This window comes from Condylura cristata, unplaced genomic scaffold, assembly GCF_000260355.1.
Source record: "Condylura cristata isolate star-nosed mole 26May11 unplaced genomic scaffold, ConCri1.0 scaffold00007, whole genome shotgun sequence".
Classification (NCBI taxonomy): domain Eukaryota; kingdom Metazoa; phylum Chordata; class Mammalia; order Eulipotyphla; family Talpidae; genus Condylura; species Condylura cristata.
In genome coordinates this window covers 22986118-23013993 of record NW_004567108.1, presented here as the reverse complement: position 1 = coordinate 23013993, position 27876 = coordinate 22986118, and the positions used below count along the sequence as shown (strand labels likewise).

The following is a 27876-nucleotide window of genomic DNA, read 5'->3' as shown; positions in this document are numbered from 1 at the left end:
GAGACTTGCTCCTTTGCGCATGTGCTCACTTCGAGCCTGATGGGAGTCGTAGTTTGTAGGTGACCAGCTACGACGAACACGAACGCAATCTCCGCCCTTCTCTTAACCTGCCGGGAGTTCGTAGAGCGGGGAGGCGGGCCCAGCGCGCGCAAGCCGGGCTCACAGCACCGCTCCTGGCTATGCTGCACCTATGGATGTCAGTTGTAGCAGCCGGGGTGCTGGCAGTGCCAGCCCTGGGGGCAGGTGGGAAGAGGCGGGGTGCAACTTGGGTTTGGTCCGTTGCGCCTAACGTGGTGCTAGTCGCGAGCGACTCCTTCGTAAGTACGCAGAAGCTGAAACTGGGAGGGGGAATCCGGCTCCAGACTTGCGACTCCGCCCACAGCCTTTTAAACGTGTTTTGCGCCGAAACAAAGAAACGCATTTTATTTTGAGGTCCTGTATACTCATATCATATACACATGCGTATATCGCATGTAAACAATACGGTAAATAAAATGCACGGATGGAGTCTTTGCAAAAAAAAGAAAGAGGGAGGGAGATCGGGCCTCCATCCACTCGATTATTTTGCCACTATTAACGAACTTTCAGCCCATGCCCTAGTTTGATTCAGTTGTGAAGAAACAATGATAGTCCGCTTTCCAGTGGTCATTTCCCAGTGTAACTCAAGTTTGCAAACTGGATATTTGGTGAGAAGAAAGTTTATTCCTCAGGTATCAGATAATCTTGCTTCTGCTGATTTAAATATATTTGTTGATATAATTTTGTCCACTCACCCATATTCATGAAAAATGTGGGGGATTAGGAGGGAGGATAGTGCGTAGTGATGGTGGTGATAGTGGTGTTTAATCCCAGACTGGAAGTTTTTAAAACTTTCCCAAGTCATCTATCAAAATAATATTCTCTCAGCATTGCCTGATTCTTTTAGTGTCACCCGTGTTTTAATGACTACTGCTTAACTAAATATGTGGTTATTAATATAATGGCTTATCATTGCCTGTCATGTAGATCATTGTGTGTAAGCATGTCTGGCCCCAGAAGACTAATTTGCCTTTCTCATCGATTAACCCTTGGTGATTAAAGTTACATAACCTGGATATGTCCATAGGATGCGATGAACATATTACTTAAAGTAATCTTTATGATTATCTAAACTTAGAGAACAGACAGTACTGGAGAGTAACATGAAAAGGTATATTAGGAAGTACTCTTGTGATCAAATAAAAGGAAAGAAGTAGGAGACTGTAGAGACATGTTGAGTTGTCTCAGTAGAGACCTCAGCTGACCTTAGTAGTAGTTCTCAAACTAGTAAGATGCAGCAGAATTTTTTCCACTTTTGAAGGAATCATACCCTCAGGTTAGATGGTCATTAATTGTGGCCAGAGTGGAGATTGATCCTGAGCAAAGCAACACTCTTCAGTGGAGACAATCTTTCATTCCTAAGAGGGAATCTGAGTAGTACATAACAATGGTCTAGAAACTTCCAAAGATGACTTAAAATAAGTTTATTTTTTGGTATAGCGTGAATATATAGATTTTTTACATTTATGTATAGATTCATAAGTATTATATGCAGATTGATGTCTTTTATGAATATAGAAATCAAGATGCTCAATAAAATACAACATATCCTCAAATAATGTTTCATTCAACATTGTTTATGACATGGATTAGGAAAAAGAATCCTGGCCATTGTTGAAATTAACATTATTTAAAGGACCACTTTTATGTGCTATTACACTTAAAGTTACAGTTTCCAAGAACCTATCAAAGATATTAAGTGAGGACTTACTGTGCTAGCAAATCAAAGTCAGTAGTATATAGAAGTGCCATGACCAAGTGGGACTTACCCTGGAATGTAAAATTTATTATCCAAAATATAAGTTAATGTAATACATCATGTAACTTAAATAAAGGCAAAAACCAACCTGAGATTATCTCAATAGATGTAGAAAGAGCATTTGGCAAATTGAAACAATTCTTCATGATGAAAGCACTCAACCAACTAGAAAGAATTTCCACAACCTTATGAAGTGTCTGCAAATAACCACAGCTAATACTGTACTTGAGCAGTAAAAGAATGTTTTCTCCATAAGATCAGCAACAAAAGGATATACGTTCTCACTATATTCAGCATTGTACTGGAGATTCTAACCAGGGAATTAGACTAGAAAATGAACTAAAAGACATTCAGATTAAAGATGAAGAGACAAATCTCTATTTGCAGATAACATAATATTGTATATAGAGAATCCTAGTGAATCCATTACAAAACCATTCCAATTAAGAACATTTTAGCAAGCAAGGTTGCAAGATACAAGATCAGTATATAAATTCAATTGTATTTCCATGTACTTGACTGGTGAACAAATTAAAAGTTACTTTAAAAAAAAAGTAAAGTATGGAGTAGATTTTATTAAAGAAATAAACACTATTGTTTATACTTAGTTGATTTTCAACAAGAGTGCCAACTTAGTTTAAGTGGAAATGGAAAAGAATAGTTTACTCAACTGATCATGAGTACTGACTATCCACATGTTCTATTTTTTTTCCTTTTTAAAACAAAACTGACTTTAATCCCACACTCTCTCCCACCGAACTCTCCATTTCTAACATCCATCCCGTTTACCTGTTTCCCTTTGTGAAATAACCTCTCAAGAGATTTTTCTCCACCTGTGGTCTCTCCCATTCTCTTTCCCTTTTTTTAATTTAGCTGTCTTTACCATTCCACTGAAAGTGCTCTTGTCAGGATCACCAACTATTTACATGCTACCAATTGAAGTATAAATTGTGCCCTTACTTAAATATCCTCTCCACACAGCTGACATTTTGTTTTTCTGTCTTTGGACTTTCAAGGAACTCATTTTCCAGTTATCTTTCTTACTGGCCACTCTTTGTTTCCCATGATGCCTTCTCCTTGGAGAATCATAGAGTTCCTTTCTAACTCTCTTTTCACTCTCTGACTAAGTAGTGGCATTCACTCTCACTGTTCTTAAAACCATGCACATGTAAATATCTCAAAGTTATTTCACTCAAAGAGACTTCTCTGAGTTCTGTTTCTGAGAACTTTCCTTGTATATTCATTTGGAAATCTAAGCTGTCTCGGGGGAGGTGAGGGATCACATTGTGGATTGGCTCATTTAAACTATGCTTTATAATTATATTAAAAACATATAGTAGATATAATTCTAGGACTTAAATATCCTTTTTTTTTCTGTCTTTCTCTGTACCAAGGACAGTTCTTCAATTCCCAATTCAAAACAAAATGTGTATCTCCTACTGAACGTCCCTTCTAATCTTCAGATTTATTTGTTTAACTGACTAATTGATATATATACTTAAATCTTTACCTCTCCCTTAAGTTCTTTTCATTCTTCAGGTCCCATCCTTCCCAGGGGAGCCTTTTATCCATCCTTCCATTTTATTCAAAGTAGGGCTCCCTTGTTATTCTGTACATTGTTTTTTTCTTTTTCAAAGCCCAATTTATAGTTATTCCTGGCTTATTTTTGCTTCTCCCACTTGACTGTAGGCTTCAGGGGCAGAGATCTCTGTTTCAGTCACCACTGTATTCAGTTCTTTCACAGTGCCTGACACATACTAAATACTTAGTAAAAATGTGTTCAGTCATATACAGTGTTGTAAACCAGTGTTACCTCAGTAAAAAACAAAATAGATATAGTAAATCAACAGTAACTTTAAGAAAATATATTCAGAGCACACAGACAGACTGGCAAGGCAGTCCAGTGTGCGGGGCACTGACAGAACTGTGTAGTGAGTGTGAGGGCAGGGGACACCCAGCAGGGTGTAGACACAAGTGGACAATTCACTGGCTGAGTCCAGTGTTGCTGGGTCACAGGAACCTTAGGGGTGGTAGGCAAGCAAGAGCTGACGCTCACGCAGGAAGGTCTTGGGTCCTGGAGCCCTTCAACCCTCATCAGCTGGGCTCGCATTTCCTGCTCAGCACCTTGAAAAAAGCTCCACAATCACAAGTCTTCCTTTCTCCATTCAGTCTCACCCCCTAAGTAAACATATAAACCAACATGCTAGATAGTCACTAAAAATATTTCCATAGAGAAATATGGGAATTTTAATTACATAACATGAAAGTAAATGAAAAAAAATCAGGATATAAAACTGAACATATAATATCAACAGATTAAGAACACTGAAAATTTTGGGGGGAAAATGGGTGCCCTCCTTGGTGGCACAACAGGTTAAAACACAGCACTACGAAGCTATCACAGCCATTGCAGCACCAATTCAATCCCCAGCCATGGAGGTGACCCACATGGTGTGGCAGACCTCTCCTGACCCACCCCTGCCTCCCGCTACTCCCCTCAGCAGTGTGTTTCAGTACATCTGCCTATTCTGCTCCCTACTCTGTCTCTGGTGAATCCTCTCACCCCCTGCATCTCTGGCCAATACCCAAGATCTTGTATGCATAAATAAATCTTAAAAAAAAAAAGGCCAAAAATAGAAGTATAGTAGTCTCTGAATAAATAAATTTCTAAATATATATATATATACATATATATTCAATTTTATATAAATGTATATATTCAATTAGTCGGTCATCTCACAAGAGAAATTTATATGAAGTCCTTTTTTTATTATAGACAAATGAGTCTAAGTGTTAACACTGCTTTTCATTCTTAATACTACGAGTCAACTACTGACAACACTGTACATGTTTTTATCTTTTAAGGACTTTTAGGATCATAGTGAGGTCTTTAGCTACTTGTATATTTTATGTTAAAGGAAGTAATTTTTGTCATTTTATGAAATCAATGTTAAATTTCTTTTTTTCCAGGATGGAAGGCTAACATTTTATCCACAAAATCAGGTAGTGAAACTTCCTTTTATCAACTTCATGAAAGCACATGGTACTTCGTTTGTGAATGCCTACACAAACTCTCCAATCTGTTGCCCATCACGTGCAGGTATGAACATGCCTCATATTAATGAGGAAAAAGTGGCCACATTCTGAAATATTTTCACAGTTTAACAAAGGACACTAAAAAAGTAGGGTAGTATAAAATATCTGGTACCCTAGTAAAAAATTTTATGCATGATAAGAAATCCTTGACTATATAAGTAAATTAGGAAAGAACCATATTTTCTGAACAGTTCTTTTTCCAAGGAAATTTTTGAGGTATAGTACAGGGAATTGGAAGGGGGGTCATCAGAGCATGCCACAAAGTAGCTAGAGTTTCTCATATACCAGATTTATCTAATTGCCATATTACTTCAAATCATGTACTTTATCTCTTTCTCTTAAATACCAATTAACATCTTGTCCAACTCTAATTATTCACTTTTATTATAGGCAAATAGGCATGGTTTTAATAACAAAATGTCAGTGACATAAGCCATGTGTACTTGGGAAATACAGTGAAATTTCACAACTTCTAGCTATGAAAGTTACTTTACCTTTTCTTCTTTCTAGTTTACAATCACTTACCTTGAAACCATAAATAGCAACCCAACAATTTGCTTGTCTGTAACTTCCTGAACATAATTTTCTCTGTGATTTGAATCACAAGGACTTTGACCTGCATTTTCAACGTTATCAACTCTATAATCACTGATTATTAAAGGAAACCTAAAGTAAATTGTAATTGGTATATCTTTGTTGGTGGTGTTTTATTGGTACCCTCTTCAATTTCTAAAAAGTGTGAGGATAAGTAGTTCATCTTTGAAGGTTTGGCAGAATTCACTGATGAAACTGTCTGCTCTTGGACTTCTGTGTTTTAGGAGACTGCTGGTTACTGAGTAAATTTCCTTGTTTGAGATTCATTTGCTTTGGTTGTATGTTTCTTCTTGGCTTACTCTTGAAAGTTTGTATGCTTCTAAGTATTTGTCCATGTCTCCTAGATTATCAATTTATTGACATAAAATTCTTCAGAGACATAATTGTCTCTATGAGCCTCTGTATTTTTATGCTACCTGTTGTAACTTCCTCTTTCATTTTTGATTCTATTAGAAAATATTTTCCCTTTTTTTCTTAATGAGCCTCGCTGGAGGTTTATCTATATTCTTTATCTTTTCAGAGATTCAGCTTTTGGTTTCATTGCTCTTTTGAACTGTCATTTTTAATTTCTATTTATTTCTGCTCTGATTTCTTTTTATTATTTCTTTGCTCATATTGATTTTGGTTTCATTTGTTACTCTTTTTCTAGTTTATTAAGTTGTAAGATTAGTTTATGTATTTGAGATTGCTTTTATTTCTTAATTATTTCTTAGGGTTGCTTTTGCTGTCTCCCATAATTCTGGTGGCTCAGATTTTATGTTTGCCTCTCTCTAGGTTTGTGATTTGTTTCTTCTTTGACTTCCTTATTAACTGAATGGTCATTCAGTAGCATGTTATTAGTCTCCATATATTTGAACATACTTCTTTTTGCCTCTGATATCTATTTTGATACCATTTTGAACAGATGATACTTGATATAATCTAAACCTTTTTTTCTTAAATTTTAAAAGGAAAAGAAAAAAGAAAAAGAGAGGCATGTACATAGTTACAGGTACATAGGAGAGCTGCCACTCTGCTTTGCAAAGAGAAAAGGTGAAAAGATATTTCAAATTTCATGAACATATTGACTTATTTTTTTGACCCAATACATGGTCTTTTCTTGACAATGAAATATAAGCACTTGAGAAAAGAATATATTCAGATTTTGGAGGTTGCAGAATCTTATTCTTCTATTAAATTTATCTTAAGTTCATCTGCTCTAATTTCTCATTTAAGACTCTTGTTTTCTTGTTGATTTTCTGTCTATTGATCTGTCCACTGATGTAAGTAGGGTATTGAAATCCCCTACTATTTTTTTTTTTTTTTAAGATTTATTTGTACATACAGAACTGGGGGTACAGGCCAGAGGCTCAGGGGCGGTGAGAGGCTTCACCAGAGACAGAGTGGGGAGCAGAACAGGCAGATCGACGAAGTACACTGCTGAGGGGAGCAGCGGGCGGGTCAGGAGAGGTCTGCCACGCCATGTGGTCTCCTCCTGGGCAGGCGGGATTTGAACTCATGCGGAAGTGGCTTTGGCTTCTCAGTGCTGTGCTTTAACCCGCTGCGCCACCAGGGAGGGCCGAAATCCCCTACTATTTTTATGCCTGGTTAAATACCCATCTTATGTTTCTGATGATCCTTTACTTAATACATATATATTAATGAGTATGATGCACTACTGATGTACTAACCCTTAATATTACATTATGTCGACCCCTATGTCTTACTGCCTTTTTTAGCTGGAATTCTATTTTATCATATGTAAGTCTGGCCATCCCTGCCACTTTTATGGTACCATTTACTTGCAGGATTGCTTTCAAGCCTTTTGAGTGGATATTTTTATCTTTGGAGCTTAGATGAATCTCCTGGAGACAGCATTAAGTTGTTTTTATTGTTTTTATTTTTTCTGAACTGACCAGATACTCTACACCTTTGGTGAGTTCAGTTCATTTTTATTAAGGGTGATTACTGATATATAAGGGCTTATTGATGCTATTTTTTAATTGTGTTTCTGGTTCTCTATTTTGTTGTTTAGTTTTGTGTGTGTGTGGGTGTGGATTTTCTTCAGTTTAGACGAGCGCTCCTTTCAGAATTTATTGTAGAGGAGGTCTACTGCTAATAAACTCCTTTAGATTTTGTCTTAGAAGGCGTTTCTCCTTCATATTTGAGAGTCTTGCAGAATCAAGAATTTTTATCAGGTACTTTTTGAGTATTTTGAAAATGACATTTCATGTTCTCCTTGGCTGCTGAGTGTCTCTACTGAGAAGTCTGATAATAACCTGATGCGACTATCTTTATAGGTTACCTGCCTTTTTTTTTAATCTCCCTACTTTCAGTATTCTTTCTTAGTCTTGAACTCTTGGTAGCTTTACTACACTGTGTCTGGGTGTAGGCCTCATTTTATTTAAACAGCCAGGTATTCTTTTAGTTACATGAATCTGTATATTTTCCCCAGCTTTGGGAACTTTTCCTCTAATATTACTTTGAATAAGCTCTCCATTTTTCCTCTCCTCTTCTCCCCTCCCCTTCTCTCTTTTCCCTCTCGACCCTCTCTCTCTCTCTGATACTTGGATACCCATTATCCTTCTGTTGCCTTTCCTAGTAGAATCATACAGTATTTGATGCGCTTCATTTCTTAAGTATGTCTTTCATTTCTTCTTCTATCTGAATCTTTGTGCATTTCTGGCAGCATGGTCACTGATTTAGTCTGTTCTACTTCTATAATTTTTTCTCAAGTTCTTTATCTCAATTGACTGAACACTTAATGTCTTAAGTAGTTATTTTCTTGTTTAAATCTTCAATTCCTTTAACCTTCTATTCTGAACTCAATATTTTTTCTGAATTTTATCTATCTCTTTGATTAGTTAGAATTCTGTCTCTTTTTTAGTTAGATATTCTATCTCTTTGATTAGTTAGAATTCTGCATTTTCTTGTATCACTTTGACTTACCTTTCTGCATTTTCTTCTAGCTCACTGATTTTTTTTTCATTATTATGGCAAATTTGAACTCTCTGTCTGATAAGGACATATAGTCTTCCTTGTCTTTGTAGCTGGATCTGGAGAGTTGTGCTCTCATAGTCCCTTGAATTCTTGCGTTGTCATGTGACTTTTGTTCGACTATCTTGCTACTATAAATTTTCCTATTTTCTAAATTTGTATTACAGTAACTTAGAGAATTTAGCTGCTTTCACTTGTCCCACAGGTTTGATTTGATTTGATTTGATTTGACTCAGTTGCTGAGTCAGCAGGGTAGGTAGGGAGTTGCCTGGGTGAAACCAGCTGCTGGTGGCATTGTGCTTTGGAATGAGCTGGGGGAACTGACTTGTGTTTGTGGCACCATTGATGAGCCTCTTTTTTGGGGTTCCATACCTGAGACTTAGCAGTCTGTGCACTGTGTCCTTCATGAAGTCAATATGAGTCCTGAAGAGATGAAGGAAAGGGAATGCAATCTAATGCGCTTTCCTGTTCTTTTCCTTACAGTAAACCCTGCTTGTGTGGAACAACCCATGTTCTCTGTACTGATTTTTTCCCTCTTTGATGTGTGGTAACTCTCCCCACTCTCCCCTCAGCTGAGCCTGCAACCATGCCATCCACATCACCTGCCCTGGGCTGTAAGCTCCATGTGGCTTTCTCCATCTACTTCCTATTCAATGATATGTGACTATCTTCTATGCCTCCTCTGTGCAGTCTGTGTCAATCTCCAATGTCCAAGATGTGCTTCTCTTCCCCTCTAAGCCTTGAATCTCTCAGTGTAGTGTCCCTCTGGTAAATTTTATGGTTTTCTCAGGAAGTAAGCATGGAACTTCCTCTACCACCATCTCAGGAAATATATCTGCCCTCGGAGTTTTGAAGGAATAAGCAAGACTTGAGATCCAAATTTATGACTTGAGATCCAAATTTATGCCTGAGTCACCTGACTTGGAGGAGCATCTGGAGACGAATCACAGTTCTTTCCTCATTGCAATAAGTGTCTGACTCCATGTGTCTTTTTTTTACCTTATCACTATAAAGGTCCCTCTTAGAACTGCTTTTTTTTTTGAAATCCAAGTAGTTTTGGTGTATTTCACTTCCGTTTTCATCCCAAGGCTATTTTTTGCATAGTCTTTATTTGTTTTTTGACACAGTGGTTATTCAGTAGCAGGTTGTTCAGTCTCCACATTTTTGTGAATTTTCTAGTTTTCTTCATTTGATTGATTTCTAGTTTCATACCATTATGATCTGAAAAGATGCTTGATATGATTTCAGTCTTCCTATCTTAGGTGACTTGTTTTATCTCCTAACATATGTCCTGGAGCGTTTAGGAAGAATTTTCAGTCTGTTGATCTGAGATGTAATATTGTCTGCTAAGCTTATCTTGTATACTGTATAAGTTAAGTCCATTATTTCTTTTTGATTTTCCATCTACATAGTCTAGTTCATTGTTGATATGGGATCTTGAAATCCCTTGGTTTTCTTGTATTGTTGTCAGTTCTTATACCTGTTAATAATTGAAAAATGATTTATTAAATAATCATAGAGAAAATGAGAGATCATAAAATTTAAGATTCTTAATTAAATAATTGTGGAAATCCAGTATAAGGAAAAGGAATAGGAAAATCTTTAAGCACATTGGAGAAATGAGAATTGACTTGGCTGATTAATTGATTTGGAAAATTAAGCAATAGATAATACTCACTGATTATTTTTATGGTTGAAAAAAGACTCTTGTATTTAATTCTAACCATATCTACTTCAAGTAACTAAATGTCTGTTCCTTAGAGACTCACTTATAGAATGGAAATAGTAAATCTTTACAAAGCTCCCTCTTGATTAAATAAGGTGAGAATCAAAAGTGTTCAGTAAAGTGCATAATACAGGTATGACTCATTCCAAAGTATGTGCTCTAAATTAGTAGATTTTCACTCATGGAGTATCTGTTAATAGTTAAAACAAATTGTTAGGTTTTACACTAATCCAAATGCCCTTCTTTCCCCAGCAATGTGGAGTGGCCTTTTCACACACTTAACAGAATCTTGGAATAATTTTAAGGGCCTAGATCCAAATCATAAGACATGGATGGATGTCATGGAGCAGCATGGCTACCAAACACAAAAATTTGGCAAACTGGACTATACTTCAGGACATCACTCTGTTAGGTAAAAAATAAAAAATTTATAATACTAATGAGCTGCCTTACGCTACGACACATACATATACTTATTTTTACTTTTATTTCTTCAGAAAGGTTGATCTTTTAATCCCTTATTTAATTTGACTAAAACTGGAGCTTCTTTTTAACTTCTTAAAATATTAAAAATTTTGTTTTCAATATTTTTATTTTGTTTTTGGTTATGCTTATTTTTTTTTTAAGCATTAGAGTCTACAATAGTGTCTTTAAAATTATTTACCCCATGGTTTGTTTTGTTTTGTTAGTATTTCCTTTATTACTTACTTTACACTCTGTTGAAAGACTATAACCGTCTTACTATTTCCTTTTGTCATTTCTCTTACATAAGGTTGTTGAGCCTATTTTTTAATAAATCTCCAAATTTCACTACATCCTCAAAAACCAGACAGCAAACAGTGCAGGAGTAGAGCTCTTGAATAAGATTGCCTACTAAACAGTTTTTCTGTTTACTAATCTGCAGTGGAATGATCTTGGGCATATTATCTAAGCTAACTGAATTTCACTTTCTTAGTGTGAGGATTGAATAAAACAACATAGGCAGGAAAATACCAACATAATCAGACCTTAAACGGCTATCTTTGAAAGGCCGGGCTTTTAAAGTTAGCCTGTAGCTGATATCTGGGAACTTAAATTTCAAGAGTGTTCCTTCTTTTCCCTAACTGATATGTGTGATTTAATACATACTAAGAGTGTCATTATTAAAAGAGGAAAGGACAGACACCAAGAAGACAATGTAAAGATAGATAAAGAGGATCATAGCTGCTAGCCAAAGAATAACAAAGATTATTGGGTGTTACCAAAAGATGTGATGAAGCATGTATGTCCCTGAATACCTTGATTTTGGGTTTCTAGCCTCTGTAACAATGAGAGATTAAGTTTCTGTTTTTTGAAGCCACCTAGTTTATAGCAATGTGCTACAGCAACTCTAGGAAATGAAAAGAATGAATTTCGGTAACAAAATATCTAGAATAATCTGCATTAATCTTGTTGTTCTAGTTAATGTTAAATTTCTTACCTTTCCTATTCCCAAAATCTAAATCATACCAGTACTAGAAAACCAGAAATTATTCTGATACCTCTTCCCCATACCTGCTGTCTAATAATCCATTATCAAATGTTGTCAGTTCTACTCCTAAATAATGTGTCTACTTTATTAAATGCTTATCACCACCAAACTATTATCATCTCTAGCCTAAACTATTGAAATAGCCTTCTAATCAGAATCTCCTTTTCTTCTATCTTATTTATTTTCTATAAGCAGCTAGAGTTACATCTTAAAATACATACCTGATCAAATGTCTTACTTGCTTAAAATCTTTCAATGTTTTTCTTTTCTTTTTCTGTAGGTAAAGCAATAGTCCTAATTCACAACATGATTTATAAGATCCTTCAGAAGGTAGCTTCTGCCTATTACCAGTCTTTGAATACCATCGCTTGTCCTTAGTATTTTTAAAAATATTTTTAACATGCATCTTAGTACCTTAGAACCATTGCACAAGTTAGTCTCTATGCAAAATTCCCCACCCAGATATTTAAAACAGAAAGGGAGGGTGTAGGTAGTATGGGGGGAGAAATACATATTTGTAGCAGTCAGTTGCCCAGATTCCCTACGTACCATCCTTGTGACCTTGGCAAGTTACTTGACTTCTCAAAGTGTCAGTATTCAAACTATAGGTTGGAATTAATACCTGTCTCATTGGGTCACTATGTATTTTAAGTTATTTAATGTAGAAGATCACATATAAGGGTTAAATAAGATAATATTCAGAGTAAGCATTTAATCAAGGGAAGAGATTATTGTTAGGAAAATGACTTAATTATCCCTCCCTGGTGGTGCAGCGGGTTAAAGCACAGCACAAATGTCACTTCAGCATGAGTTCAATCCCCACCCTAAAGTGATCCACATGGCGTGGGAGACCTCTCCTGACTGGCCCACTGCACCCCTCAGCAGTTTACTTCTCCAGCTAGCCTGTTCTGCTCCCCACTCTGTCTCTTGTGAATCCTTTCACTGCTCCTGAACTTCTGACCTGTACCCCAGTTCAATGTATAAATAAATAAATCTTAAAAAATAATAATGATTTAGTTGGGTTGCAGTTCAATGTTACATAGCTCCTTATTTTTCTTGACTGTTTCACATTCCTGTTTACTTCAGAGAGTCTTACAATTTTTCTGTTTAAATTTTTTTTTTCCTTTTTAGAAGGCACCATTAGCCTAAACTAAAATACAACTGTTAATATCATCTGATTTGAAATATCTGATTTCCTCTTTGTTTCAATTCAATTTAATAAAAGGAACCTAAGGCTGAATGTCTCATATTCCATGCAACTATCATTCTTTGTGTAAATGGCTAAAATATGGCCAGAATATTTTTCTTCAGTCGCATAATAATTCTTTGAGGGCAAGAGCCTCATTTTATTTTCACAGTTTTATCCCTATTGCCTTCATAGTGCCAACACATTATCAGTACAAATCGGTGAATTAATGGAATAAAAAACCATATTGATCTACTTATAACTTATTATTTGATAATAAACACTGGTGTTCTCTTTAACCCAGGGACATGAACCTAGTTCATTATTAGTATTCTGAATATATCCTCAACTAATAGACTATATCCTGTTTTTCACTTTTTAATGTTTTGAATATCATTAATTTTCAGAGGCTTTTTTCCTCTTGTGAAATTATAAATCCAATGAAATACCCACTTAAATTAATATTTAAGGCTCTCCCTGGTGGCGCAGCGAGTTAAGGCACAGCACTGAGAATCTAAAGCCGCTTCCCGGTGAGTTCGATTCCTGCCTGGCCCGGAGGTGGCGTGGCAGGCCTCTCCTGGCCCGCCCGCTGCTCCCCTCAGCAGTGTACTTCGTCTATCTGCCTGTTCTGTTTCCCGCTCTGTCTCTGGTGAAGCCTCTCACCACCCCTGAGCCTCTGGCCTGTACCCCAGTTCTGTATGAATAAATAAATAAATCTTTTAAAAAAAATTGCTATTTAAGAAGTCAAAAGTAGTTTTTAGTATAATTTTCACTTATACTCTCACCAAACTCTTAGCAAACTGAAATAAGCTATGAGGACTACTTGAATGTGTATTGTATGTACCCACACAGTCAGCTCTCTGACATATAGGTCAAAGTTGATGTCAGTAGCATTTCTGAAAATGTTATGTGAGTTACATCACCTTTAGGATTTTCCTGTGCAAGATATTAATAGTGGATCTCAGAAGACAAATCTGTCAGTATCGAACTTCATAAACAGGCATGCTTTGTATGTTTCATAGATGACTCTCAAAAAGTCACATTTTGATAACTGCACTCTGTTTACAACTAAATTTGGCCCTTTTTTTAACCTGATTTTATGTCCGGCTAGAATTATGTTTTATTTTTGTTTGTTTGTTTGTTTTTAGTTTATTACCACAATACATCATCATCCTTTTTAGGCAGCAAGTGGTCATTTCTATTTGTACTAGTTTAGAAACACTCCTCCAGCTCAGTGTCCCTACTTCAGGAGAAATACTAGGAATACTAAGAATCACAAACATATTTTATTTTACTAAATATCTTGTTATAAAAAAGTAACCCTTTTAAATGATTAAGTTTTAAAGAACATAAAGATGAGTGTTCGGCTCTTGTTATTTTCTTCCCAGTTTTTTAATTTGCAGTGTTCGATAACTTTCTTAAGTATAACCTTGTTTCCAGTATCATTAGTTGCACTTTTACATGACTGTCTAAAAATTGTTTTCCATACTGCTTTCTTATGCTTAGTCACTTTTTAATACCTTACAACAACACCCCTCTATTTTTCCCACAGCAATCGTGTGGAAGCATGGACAAGAGATGTTGCTTTCTTACTCAGACAGGAAGGGAGGCCTATGATTAATCTTGTCCCTAAAAAATCAAAAGTAAGAGTAATGGAAGAGGACTGGAAGAATACAGACAGAGCAGTAAATTGGTTAAGACAGAAAGCAATTAATTACACTCAACCATTCGCTTTATACTTGGGGTTAAATTTACCACACCCTTACCCTTCTCCATCTTCAGGAGAAAATTTTGGATCTTCAACATTTTACACATCTCTTTACTGGCTTAAAAAGGTAAATGTGCAATATGTCTGCAGAAGTAGAAATTAACATTATCTTTGTATGTTATTGGTTTTTTTCTCATTTTTTTCTTTTATTTCTGTTAAAGTAAAATTAGAAAGTTGTATATTTTCTTCAAGTCAAACTGGTAAGCAAACACTAAAAGGACAATCTTATAGAAATAAATGTGTTAAAACTCAGAAACTCATCCAACTTCGGAGTTGAGTACATTTGCATATGTCTATAAGAAGAGGAACGAAAAAACATTGTCTTAGGAATACAGGCAGTCCCCACTTTTCGTAGGTCAGGGTCATGAAAATGACCTTGCAAGCTAAAAGTGCATAAGGAGATCTTAATTGTCAATTAACATTTTTCTAGGAATCTTAAAAACATGTCAAAAACAATAAAAGAGCTGTTATTTTGGATCATAAACATAGGGGAATGAAAATATGGTAAAACATGTTTATTTAATGCACTGTACATTATATACCCTAGAAGCATTCAGAATTAAAGTGTTTTGGGCTTTTGTAAAGAAAATGAATGAGTAGTTTGAACAGCATTTGCTTTCTCATTTTATAACTCAGATATCGAGTTGAGCATCATCTTATGTCTTTGTAAACTGTCATTTCTTTCTAAATTTACTTATTTTCCAACATTTTACTCTCTCTACTTTCAAAGTCATGCTATATTTCTTAGAGTTCCTTTAAAGTTCTTTATATTCATCTTTGTTGATCAGTTTCCTCTTTTGATTATCCACTTCATAAAAATGTCATCAATTTATCACTGAGAAAAAAAGAGGAGGAATCTCACTACTCTCACTTTCTCCCCTTTTCAGGTATCTTATGATGCCATCAAGATCCCAAAATGGTTACCCCTGTCAGAAATGCACCCTGTAGATTATTACTCTTCTTATACAAAAAACTGCACTGGGAAGTTTACAAAAAGAGAAATTAAGAATATTAGAGCATTTTATTATGCTATGTGTGCTGAGACAGATGCCATGCTCGGTAGGTGGTGTAACTAATAAGCAATTATATGAAGAAAATGTGATAATATTTTCCCAACAAACTGTGATTGTGCTATCTGGTAACTTGTGTAAGCATCCTATCTGGTAACTTGTGTAAGCATCCTCAGACAATTTCCTATAGCAATTGTTTAGATATTTCAGACTTAGAATTATGAGTGTTGATTTGTAAATTGGATAATTTGCATTATTACTAGAATACAAGTCTTTTCTACATTAATTACTCATAAATTAATCCTTATATTTATTCCTGTCTCTGCACTGCCTTATTGTGATTCTCTAACAGCGAGGAAGAAGTTTCAAGATGCTACAGAGTCAAAGGAATTTTATTAGTCACTTTCTCCCTAAGAGTATGCCAAATCACACTCATGTGTTATCTATACTGCTTCCAGCCCTCCTTCAATGGTGGGATTTCCATGTCTCTCAGCCAACTTCATGGCCAGATCTGATGACTGGGAATTGGATAGAAAGAGTAGCAGGGAGAGAGGGGTTCTAATCCCTCTTATCACATCCTATTGTGTAGGAATTAGTTAGGTGGTGATGTCAATTACTGTGCTGATATCCAGCTTAGCTTTCTTTTTTCCTTTCAAATCACTAGGGGAAAAAAAGGTCCCCATTATCTGATAGAAACAGAGAAGCCAGCCAGTATATTCTCCAGATACTCATATCCTCTTGCTGTATACGCTTGCCTTCCTCTCTCTAGTCTATAAAGGAGCAGGCCCATGAGACCTGCTATAACAGATTTAGGAACAGTAGGTGATGATCAGCAGTTAAGAAGTAGCCTGACAGAGGTTTCTCAAACTGCTAGAAATGGAGCTTCCATATGATCCAGCAAACCCACTCCTAGGTATCTACCCAAAAGACACAAAAACACTGATTCAAAAAGATACCTGCACCCCCATTTTTATTGCTGCTTTATTTACAATAGGAAAGACATGGAATCAAATCAAATGGCCAAAAGTAGATGACTGGATTAAAAAGATGTGTTGCATATATACAATGGAATATTACTCAGCAATCAAAAAAGATAAATTCATGCCTTTTGCAGCAACATGGATGGAGCTGGAAGGGATCACGCTTAGTGAAAGAAGCCAGAAAGAAAAAGAATTAGCCTGACAAAGTTTTATTAGGTAGATTTGTTATAAACTTACTGGCTTGGAATAAAATGTGAACTGAAAGCTAATTAAGGTTTATCTTTTAGGTAAAATTATTTCAGCTCTTCGCCATTTAGATCTTCTTCAGAAAACTATTGTCATATACACTTCAGACCATGGTGAACTGGCCATGGAACATCGTCAGTTTTATAAAATGAGTATGTATGAAGCTAGTGCCCATGTTCCACTCTTAATAATGGGACCAGGAATTAAGGCCAATATACAAGTATCAAATATGGTGTCTCTTGTGGATATTTATCCTACTATGCTTGGTAAGTAATGAGATTCTGTAAATATATATTTGTAATAATGCTGGAGAATGAGTACCTAAAGTAGCCAGAGGCTCTGCTGACTTGTTTAGAATTATGAGCATCTTGTTTAACTGAGAGACAATTCATATTTGAAATATGAGGATAATATTCTTCAGGTTCCATTTGCCTTCACTTTCTATAAATCAGTTTTCCTCCAAAAGATTCATAATCAGAAAAGGACTATAAAGTATTTCATGTGAGATGCTCAGATTTAGAACATTATAAATGATAAACTGATTTTCTATCACCACCTCCCTAGAATGTTAAGAATTTTCCTCCTCAAGTATGCCATTCACTTTTAAATTACTAACCTTGTACAGTGTTAGAAAAGCCCCTGAATTTGAATGATATGTACTTATTTCTCCTCAGAATTTTTAGATGGTTCCATATTATTTGCTTTTCTGGCTTCTGAGTGTCTATAAGCACAACCAGAGGTCTAAAACAGCAATATTCAGATGGGAGTCGTTAGCAATATTTCTGAAGATACAGGAATATAACATCATTTCAGAGGAACTTATGTAGAATTATTTATTTCTGCCTAAGTTTGCAGTTTAGGTGCCTTTTTCCTTTGTCCTGAGGCACTTTCAGTTGCAAAAGTATTGTCAATTTATAAACAGATGTTGGTGAAATAAATGATAAAACAACACATGATATATAAATGTGAAACTTATATCTTAAAATTAAAAAATAACAATGATTTTTATCCAATTATAAAGTCTCCCCCTTTATTTAAAGACTGTTGTAGATTCTTTTTTTTATAATTTATGTCTGTATCCTCTCTTTTGCCCTTTAATTTCACAACACGTATATTTGAGCACACTTCTTTGTTGTTCTTTTGCCTGATGCAGCTATTTTATCTCTTCATCATTTTCTGGTTAAGCAATTACCACTGTTAGCCATATTTCTGCTGCTTTTTGGCTCCATCAATAACAGCCCATCCTTATCCTTGTTTTTTCTCATTTCTGTCTTTATAAGAAATGCATATGCAATTATGTATATTTGGTTTTGTTTATGTTTTTAATGTGTTTTTTTTTTTCTTTAAGGTTCATTATTTTATTTATGCATACAGAACTGAGTACAGGCCAGAGGTACAGGGGCAGTGAGAGGATTCACCAGAGACAGAGTGGGGAGCAGAACAGGCAGGTGGACAAAATACACTACTGAGGGGAGCAGCAGGCGGGTCAGGATAGGTCTGCCATACCATGTGGGTCACCTCCCAGGCGGGGATCGGACTCACACTGAAGCAGCTGCAGCTAGCTTGCAGTATTATGTCCTAACCCACTGCACCACCAGGGAGTGGTGCCTATAATATTACCACCTTTATAGTTTTTTTGAAGAATATTTTTGATACAATTTTAAAAATACATGCTTTTCTTCAGTTTTCCTGTTATATCTACTCTACCCCATTTTCTTTTTTAACCCTACCCCATTTTCAAAGGTAAATTTCATCAATCCTACTTGCTTAATTTCTTAGCCTTGTTCTGTTTTCTTGAAGTACAATGATCAGAACTGCAAAAGATTATAAAAGGTGTGGGGTGATTCTGTTTTCCATTAATATAGTTCATAGTGATATTAGGAATTTCATCTTTTTGATGCTAGCAGCTAACATTCAATACCTTTGGGGGCTATCCACACTGAGTTTTTGTCTATACCTAGTCATTCTAAACAGCTTACATGTTATTAATTGATTTACATTGTTTATATCATTTTCCTTTAAACTTGTTTTTATATTTGCCCATGTGCAAATTTTCTGCCTACAATTTTAAGATAACATCATCACTCTTTTTTATTTTATGCATCATGAAAATTAAGTCATTTGCAAATTGAAAGATTTCATAATGTTTTTACCTAACAGATTATGTAAGAAAATTCTAAATAAAGATAGTTGGAATGAGGGAATTTTCACTTACCACCTAGAATGGCAGCTGCCTGTCCCTGACTAGTTTGTGTTCCTTAACAAAAGCATTTCTGTAGCCAAGACAGAACATTCCCAGAAATATCTTTATAGTTCTTCCCCATTCTTCTAGAAATGATGTAGATTCTCTGAAATTATAGGTTTGTTTATTTTTACAATTTGTCAGCGCATTTTTCTAAAAATTATAGTTCCAAGTTCCATGTAGGTTTTTATTTATTTTTATCTTGCATTGACTCCTGGTAATACTTCTTCTGAGTCACATTTCCCTGCAGAATATATTCTATTAACAGCATTCAGATAATGTGTTGATTAGATCTGCTCAACTGGAGTGAAGGAAGTAATGCCAAAAATGAATTTCTCTCTAATACTAAACTGGAAATTTAGCATCTAAAGATTAAAAAGAATTTATAATGTATCTCTTAATAAATCCCTTTATTAGTCAAGAAGAAGAGTTACATTTATATATTGGGCCGGGAAGGGAAGGAGGGAGAATATATGTGCATGCATACTTAGGTAAAATAATGAAACATCCTGTTACCAGATGTTAATCAGTGACAAAGTGAAAAGAGAAAGATGCAAAGGAGTAAACAAGAACCTTATGTTAGAGCCAGGAAGCAATATTTTACAATTTTATTTATGTGAATTAACTTTTTATGTGGACAAAAGGACCTTCCTACAAATTAGTGGGAATGTGATTTGGCACAGCCAGTATGGAAAACAGATGAAGCTCCCTTAAAAAATTAAAAGCATACATTCCATATAATCCAATTATCACTACTATATATTTATCCAAAGAGTCCAACCATACTAATTTGAGGAGCATTGTAACAACTAAGAATTAGAAGCTACCTAAGTGCTTATTGACAGATGAGTGGATAAAGATAAGACATGTACACGTACACACACACACACAATACCATTCATTGTGTGTGGAATACTATTCAGCTGTTAAAAATGAAATCATGCTATTTCTTATAACTTCGTGAAATAAGTTAGAAAAGGGCAAACATCATGATTTCATTCATACAAAGAAGCAAACAAATGAATGTACTAGATGAAACAAAAACGTTTAGACGGTAAGATCAAATTCATAGTTATCAGAAGGGAAGGGGTAAAAAAGATAGGTAAATCGGTAAAAAGGTTCAATTATATGATAAAGGGTAGAACTTAACTCTTAATAAGGTAGAGATTATAACTCAAGGTTTAGCCTTAGTGCTTGATTATAGAATTGAACATAATGTAAAATAGTATAGTCAAATGTTTATTTATGATAATGCTCTCCTGAAATTTATATAATGTTACAATGCACTGTTAACTTCAATAAAAAATATAATTATAATAAATCCTTTTTAGAGTTCTTACAAATCTATGAAAGAGAAATAGCCTATTAACAAACTGACCAAAAGATATAAACAAGCAATTCACAACAGAAAATACATGAATGGCCAAGATATGTGTGTGTGTGTGTGTATTTGGCCAAGATTCTTTTTTTCTTTAAAGATTTATTTATTTGTGCATACAGAACTGGGGTGCAGGCCAGTGGCTCAGGGGCAGTGAGAGGCTTCACCAGAGACAGAGTGGGGAGCAGAACAGGCAGATCGACAAAGTACACTGCTGAGGGGAGCAGCAGGAGGGTCAGGAGAGGACTCCACGCCATGTGGTCACCTCCAGGGCAGGCGGGGATCGAACTCATGCGGAAGTAGCTCTAGATTCTCAGTGCTGTGCTTTAACCCGCTGCGCCACCAGGGAGGGCCCGCACCTTCTTGTTTTAACATTTTTTCTGACTATAAGTCTGAACCTTTAACAATATCTTGGCCGGCCCTCCCTGGTGGTGCAGCGGGTTAAAGCACAGCACTGAGAATCTAGAGCTTCTTCCGCATGAGTTCGATTCCCGCCTGCCCCGGAGGAGACCACATGGTGTGGCAGACCTCTCCTGACCGCCCGCTGCTCCCCTCAGCAGTCTACTTCGTTGATCTGCCTGTTCTGCTCCCCACTCTGTCTCTGGTGAAGCCTCTCGCCGCCCCTGAGCCTCTGGCCTGCACCCCAGTTCTGTATGCACAAATAAATAAATCTTTAAAAAAAAAAAAAAACAAGAAAGTGCTATTTTTTTAATGTGCAATGGTTAAAAGATTTATAAAATGTTATATTGAAAATAACCTGTTTTACTCTTTTGGGAGTAAACTAACACAGATTTTTCTGGAGGCAAGTGTAGTATTGGGTCCAAATTTCTTAGACATATGCATACGTTATGACATGCATATTTTAATTTTAGAAATAACCTATGTACAAAGTTTCATCCTTATGGATATTTATTACAGAATTAAAGAATTAGAAACAATATATCTAGTAGTAATGGGCCGGTAAAAAAAATAATAAAATCTTACCTTAAAAGATGAAATGATATTTAAAAATGAGCCCCCTCTAGTACTAAGAAGAACATATAGGCTATAAAATTGTATAAGCAGGTTTTGGGATTTTGTTTGTTTGTTTATCGAGATAAGGTGGCAAATTTATTGTCCAATTCAGTACTGCTAAGAAAATACTAATGACAGTTTTATCACAAACTCAACTGTTGCCTTGCTGAGCAGCCTTATCTAAAAGCAAAGATAAATCTGACAGTCCATGTTTAATCTGATGTTTAATTCAACCTTTGAAAATGAAATCGCTCAGTGTTAGAAGTTGAAAGCAACTTTAGTAATGATTAACTCCAAAATTAGACAGTATAGTCTATTTTACTTTTGCTTAATAAACAAATATATAGCTTTGGATCAAGTGTGGACTTCATTGTGGTTCTTCTAAGCAATTAGGAACTTAAAATAGACATAAAGCAATCTATTCTTAGAATTCTAAAGGTTCATTTTATAGCTAAACCTACATTATTTTATATTAATCAAATTTAACAAAAACAGTATGGGATTAAATTTCTCATATCAAGCCCTCAAGCCAGACTTCCTCTTCCTTCCTATTATGTGAACCTTAGAAGTATTAAATAAAAGGTGGTGATTTAAAACACCTTTAAAAGAAAGATATTGAAGTGGAAAACCAGTTGGGATTCCTGTTTTATTAAACCTACTTTACTACATTGTTAGAATAATTGCTGCACTGCTTTTATTAAAAATTCTAATTTTAGAAGTAGTTTTTAGAGGTATTTTTAAAAGTTTTCTATAAAATGATGTAATATGATAAAATATGAAAAAAATCATAGTCTACTTATCCTAATAGGTCCTTTCTAGTGTACTATCACATTATCATTGCCTAATATTGGCAGAAAAGTGCCAGTTTTACAAATAGGAGTTCCTTATACTTTTAAAGATGAGATCATTATTTCAGAGTTGATTCTTTTAAAATATTTTCTTCTCTGGCCCTCCCTCATGGTGCAGCAGGTTAAAGCACAGCACTAAGAAGCTAAAGCCACTTCTCCATGAGTTCAATACCGCCCCGGAGGTGACCACATGGCACGGCAGACCTCTCCTCACCTGCCCACTGCTCTCCTCAGCTTCGTTGATCTGCCTGTTCTGCTCCCCACTCTGTCTCTGGTGAAGCCTCTCACTGGCCCTGCACCTCTGGCCTGTACCCCAGTTTTTTATGCATAAATTGATAAATCTTTTTTTTTTTAATTCTCTTCTCTAATGACTTAGTTCAGTTAGAAATACAGGTAGTCTTATTTTATCATTGTTTTTAATTTTCCCTTTTACACTAATTATTTTCCTGAGAATTTTTTTCTTCAAATAGCTGATATTTTTGTAAGGCATATGAAATAAGGGTTTCAAAATATTTTAGGTTATTAAGATGCTACAAACGTCCTATAGCCACAGCCGTGGGAATTGGTTTCTAATTCCCAACTGTTATCTAAGGCTTCTCTTCCTTCCGGCTCCTTCTAGTGCTGCCACCTAGTGACTGATACGCAGACTTGCCTCACCCCGCCTATCCCCTAATTTCTACTTTATTAAAGACCTTGCAATAGTAACTAATAGTCATGTGGCGCTATTATTTCATCTTATGCACATCTTTCTTTTCTCTTTCTCATATTGTTTTTACAACTTCTATCTCAATCTCTGTCTCTCTCTCTCCTCACTCCCTCTCTCTCTCCAAAACATTTCTAATTGTGATTGGTTAAAAGATAACTACATGCCCCTTTCAAGGAAAATTGATGATACAATTTTTTTTATTAGGTTGAATGTAAAACAAGTAACTTTAGATTTAGAGAGGTTTTTTCCTCTACTTTCTTGTTCTCCTTTAATTAAATTTTCTCACAAATACTTGAAATCAATCTTATTCTATTTTAATTTCTAACATTGTAGATGAATTTTCTGTATTTGTATTTTTCTCTATTTCTTTATGATGTCTTTCTATTTGATTGTAAATATTTAATCATACCTTAAAATATGATCCACTGAGCCAGAAAAGGGGTAAAGTGTCAACTCATTCAAACTATCTCAAGTACCTAGCCATAATTAATGCCAATTATTCTATAGGAAAAATATAATTTTAATTCCAAGCAAATACCTAGAATACAATTTTAAAAATATAACCTGCCTTTAAGTTGAACAGTTCTCATGCCATTATCTTAAATGTATATACTTGAAAAGGAAAAAAAATAATTTTTCCCTAAGTCAGTATAATCCAGGGTATCAGAGAATATGTTCTGCAAAATACAAGCCCCTCAACATGTTACTGGGGAGCAAAAAAAAAGTTCTGTCATTTAAACTTTTGAACACATGACATACTGTATACCACGTTAATGTTCTACATCAGCAATAAATTTGCATGTAAAATATATTTGCCTGTTTAATTTTAATCACTGTTTGCAAAAATGCATGACTACTGAACTTCTTTCTTACATAGTTCTTGCTAATATCCTATGAAACAAACTTTGAGAAACAACTTTGATTGTTAATTATTCAGAAGTAAAAGATTGATGACATGAATATTTGTTGAGGGCTTCCTATATGTCAAGCATTGTCCTCAGAATCTTATATAAATTTTCTTAATGAACACATAACATAAACCTATGAAATACAGTTGCTAGTATTATTCCTCTTTTCCAGATGAAGACACTAATGTTCAAGGTGTTTAATAACTTGACCCAGGTCACATGGCTGGTGGGTAAATATATAGTCCTAAGCTGCAGTTTACAGAATCCATTTACAGTCTCTGGTCTCTGTAACCTTTAATCATATGATTTATCAATCTTCAGCTAAGGAAAGGAGTTATTTTAAAATATTGTGTTATTTTCTATCACATAGACATTGCTGGGATTCCTCTGCCTCAGAATCTGAGTGGGTATTCCTTGTTGCCATTATCATCGGAAACCTTTAAGAATGAACATAAATCCCACGCTCTTCATCCACCCTGGATTCTGAGTGAATTCCATGGGTGCAATGTGAATGCCTCCACCTACATGCTTCGAACCAGCCAGTGGAAATATATAGCCTACGCTGATGGTGTTTCAGTCTTGCCTCAACTCTTTGGTAAATTTGTTGATATATTTTTTCTGTGTAGTATTATGTGTGATGAGCTGAACTACTTAGCATTCCTTCAATATCATCATTAAATAAATAAATAGCTGCTTCTTCTCATGCTCAAAAATCTACAAAAAGTTGCCTATGTGAGAAGCAGCTTCTATGCATATCAGCATCTAAATTCCAGAGCAAGTGCCCAAAGCCTTTTGATCTGGATGTCATGGTTAAAACCACTATTTTCTTTGTTTACTGGTGGTTTTTCACAGTCACTTGCTGCTCCCTCTCATTGTACCTCGGTTTCAGCTGTCCTGGAGGATTAATACCTGTAGCTCTAGAAACTGATATTCTATATATCTTATTTAATATTCACCCACCCCTACAAGATGGTGCCATTGTCATTTTACAGAGAAGAAGATTAGGGATCAAAGGGATTCAGGTACCTACACAAACTTTCACAGGTCAGTGGCAGAGCTGTGATTTCAACCAAAAGCTGACTCCAAAATCCATGTTCTTTCACTCTACAAAAATGCCTGCTAGCTTCACAGGTCTATAAGTTAATTTTTAAACTTAAAAATTATTAAAAATAATAAATATTATTAAATTTAAAGTTGGGCCCTCCCTGGTGGCGCAGTGGGTTAAAGCACAGCACTAAGAAGCTCAAGCCACTTCCTCATGAGTTCGATCCCTGCCTGCCCCAGAGTTGACCACATGGCGTGGCAGACCTCTCCTGACCTGCCCGCTGCTCCCCTCAGCAGTGTACTTCTTGATCTGCCTGTTTTGCTCCCCACTCTGTCCCTGGTGAATTCTCTTACCCTCCGCATCCCTGGCCTGTACCACAGTTCTGTATGAATAAAATAAATAAATCTTTTAAAAAATAATAATAAATAAATTTAAAGTTGTACTTAACCACTGCAACCTTTTTACACTTAAACTATGTGCAAATGGCATTAACATTTATTTCTCTCTACATTTACTTTCCAGTTAGAAATATTAAAAATTTTAACTCAAAACTGTTTTTTAGGGACTAGACTGAGATTTGACTGTCAAAATATCAGTAAGCGAGACTACCCTGCTGATATTCTCTAGGGCTTATCCATTGACCACCATCAGAGAGGTTCCATCTGAAGTCAGCTAGCAAAGTCAAAATAAATATCTTACTAATACAGTCAAATAGGCTTATAAAAGTTTTTTCCTCAACATACATATTCATTTATTATCTTAAGGAAATTGTCACAGAATTCAATTTACTATTTTTGCATTAAATTGCACCCTAGTTATTTCCTCTATCATCCTACCTCTAAGATATGTTATCTGAAATACTTATCATTAGTCTCTCACTGATAGTGGTTGAGAGTTATTTCCAGGATTTCTTGTTCAAATGAACAGTATTGATGAACGTAACTTTCAAAAATACAATTTTTTGGTAGATATGTAAAGATATAAAGACATAAAGAAAATGGGAACTTAGTAAGGTTATAAGAGAATGATTTGTCTATATTAAAAATCCTCTTAGCTAGAAAGTTTGGGAGCTGTTAAAATGGGATAAAATTAAAATTGCTGCCTTTCTTTTCTGTAAGGCATCAAAAACAGGAAGAACTAGAGCTAAGCTAGCTTACTAATGGCAAGGGGTGAGTGGTTCTGCCATCTAGAAAAAGAAAAGAGGGGGTAATCAGATAGCAGGGTGATGGTAGCAAGAAAAATCATTTGACATACATCGAGCAAGGTGTTTAACCTTTGGCATCTCATTTTGCCATATATACTGTCCTTCACCTTACTATACTAAAAGTAATGGAAAATGAAAACCAATTCTAATATATTATTTGTCACAGAGTAATAGTATTCTAATTTTTTAAAAACAGGTAACAATTTTGACACATTTTTTTCTTTTAGATCTTTCCTTAGATCCAGATGAACTAACAAATATTGCTGCAAAATTTCCAGAAATTACCTATTCTTTGGATCAGAAACTTCGCTCCATTATAAACTACCCTCAAGTTTCTGCCTCTGTTCACCAATACAATAAAGAACAGTTTATCAAGTGGAAACAAAGTGTTGGGAAAAACTACTCAAATGTTATAGCAAATCTTAGGTGGCATCAGGACTGGCTAAAAAAACCAAGGAAGTATGAAGGTGCAATAGATCAATGGCTGAAAGAACTTACTAATCCAAAAGAAAATTTGAACAAAAATAAGAAAATGTTCTAGAGCTCATGTTAAAAGATTATGATCAATTATGTGTTTTAAATAGTCACTTTAATAATTACTGATTTAAGGAATGTAGTTTTAAGGAATGTACTCTCGAAAAGCAATATTCACTGTATTTTCAAAAACAACTACTATCAAGACCTAAGATCTTACCAATTTCTAACAACTTAATAGAAGTTTTAAAAAGATACAAATAAATCATCAAACACAATCAAATACAAATATCTATGTTATAACTTATAAGTAGTGATTGTCAAACTATCCTATATTAATAATATTCAGAGGAATATAACTTTATTATACTTTTTGTATCCTTTTAAAACTTCTATTAAGTTGTTAGAAATTGATAAGATCTTAGGTCTTGATAGTAATTGTTTTTGAAAATACTCTATGGTGAATATTGCTTTTCAAGAGTACATTCCTTAAAACTAAAATCAGTAATTATTAAAATTACATGTCAGTAGTTCTGTTTTCTTCCTCGAAGTGGGTATGTCTAAGCATATCTGGACATGTCTGTTGGCCTAACTATTAAGAACTTGGCTGTTCTCTTTTAGTTATCCAGACTCAACTGTCTCCAGAATGCATCAAACTGCTTATCAGTAAGGTATTTTAAATAGATTTTTCTTCTATTATATTATTTATCTGGTTGTTGCTTAGACAACAGGTCTCATTCTTGTTTGATTATAACATTGACGGGGGGAAGGGGGCAGTACCAGCCAACATTGAATTAAATGAATGATGGATTTGAATTTTGGGCAGTAAACTTAATGGTATATTCATGTAGAGTCTCAGCAATGAACAAATAAATTTAGAGGTGTTATAATGCAGTGTTACTTTGTCTTCTCTTTCCTGAAGCATCCACATGTCTGATACATAGTAGAAGCTTAGTAAATTTTTGATAAAGTAACTGTCTGGGAATTAGTTTTTCAGCCATCACATTGCATTAGAAAACCATTATATTAGGCCATGGTGTGACGGGGTGAAAGGAAGTAGTCACAATAAAGCAGAACCTTGTAGAAACAGTACATCCTTGCAAAACCCCACACAGGAGAGTTGGTTAA

The 27876-nt window shown here is 35.2% G+C and overlaps 1 protein-coding gene across 1 annotated transcript; it reads left to right on the top strand.

The window, feature by feature from the left end:
* Window positions 1-95: 95 nt before the first annotated feature.
* On the top strand, window positions 96-26874 carry ARSK (arylsulfatase family, member K). Its single transcript, XM_004678126.2, has 8 exons — window positions 96-317; window positions 4808-4937; window positions 10482-10641; window positions 14478-14760; window positions 15581-15752; window positions 16971-17195; window positions 24396-24620; window positions 26502-26874. The coding sequence occupies exons 1-8, from the start codon at window positions 180-182 to the stop codon at window positions 26813-26815; spliced, it is 1647 nt and encodes a 548-aa protein (XP_004678183.1). The 5' UTR covers window positions 96-179; the 3' UTR covers window positions 26816-26874.
* Window positions 26875-27876: the final 1002 nt, after the last annotated feature.

Excerpts from the sequence above, each read along its gene's own strand:
- ARSK (XM_004678126.2), top strand. The coding sequence starts at position 180 with ATGCTGCACCTATGGATGTCAGTTGTAGCAGCCGGGGTGCTGGCAGTG. Across the intron at positions 318-4,807 it reads TAGTCGCGAGCGACTCCTTC|GATGGAAGGCTAACATTTTA; the intron begins GTAAGTACGCAG and ends CTTTTTTTCCAG. Across the intron at positions 10,642-14,477 it reads TCAGGACATCACTCTGTTAG|CAATCGTGTGGAAGCATGGA; the intron begins GTAAAAAATAAA and ends TTTTTCCCACAG.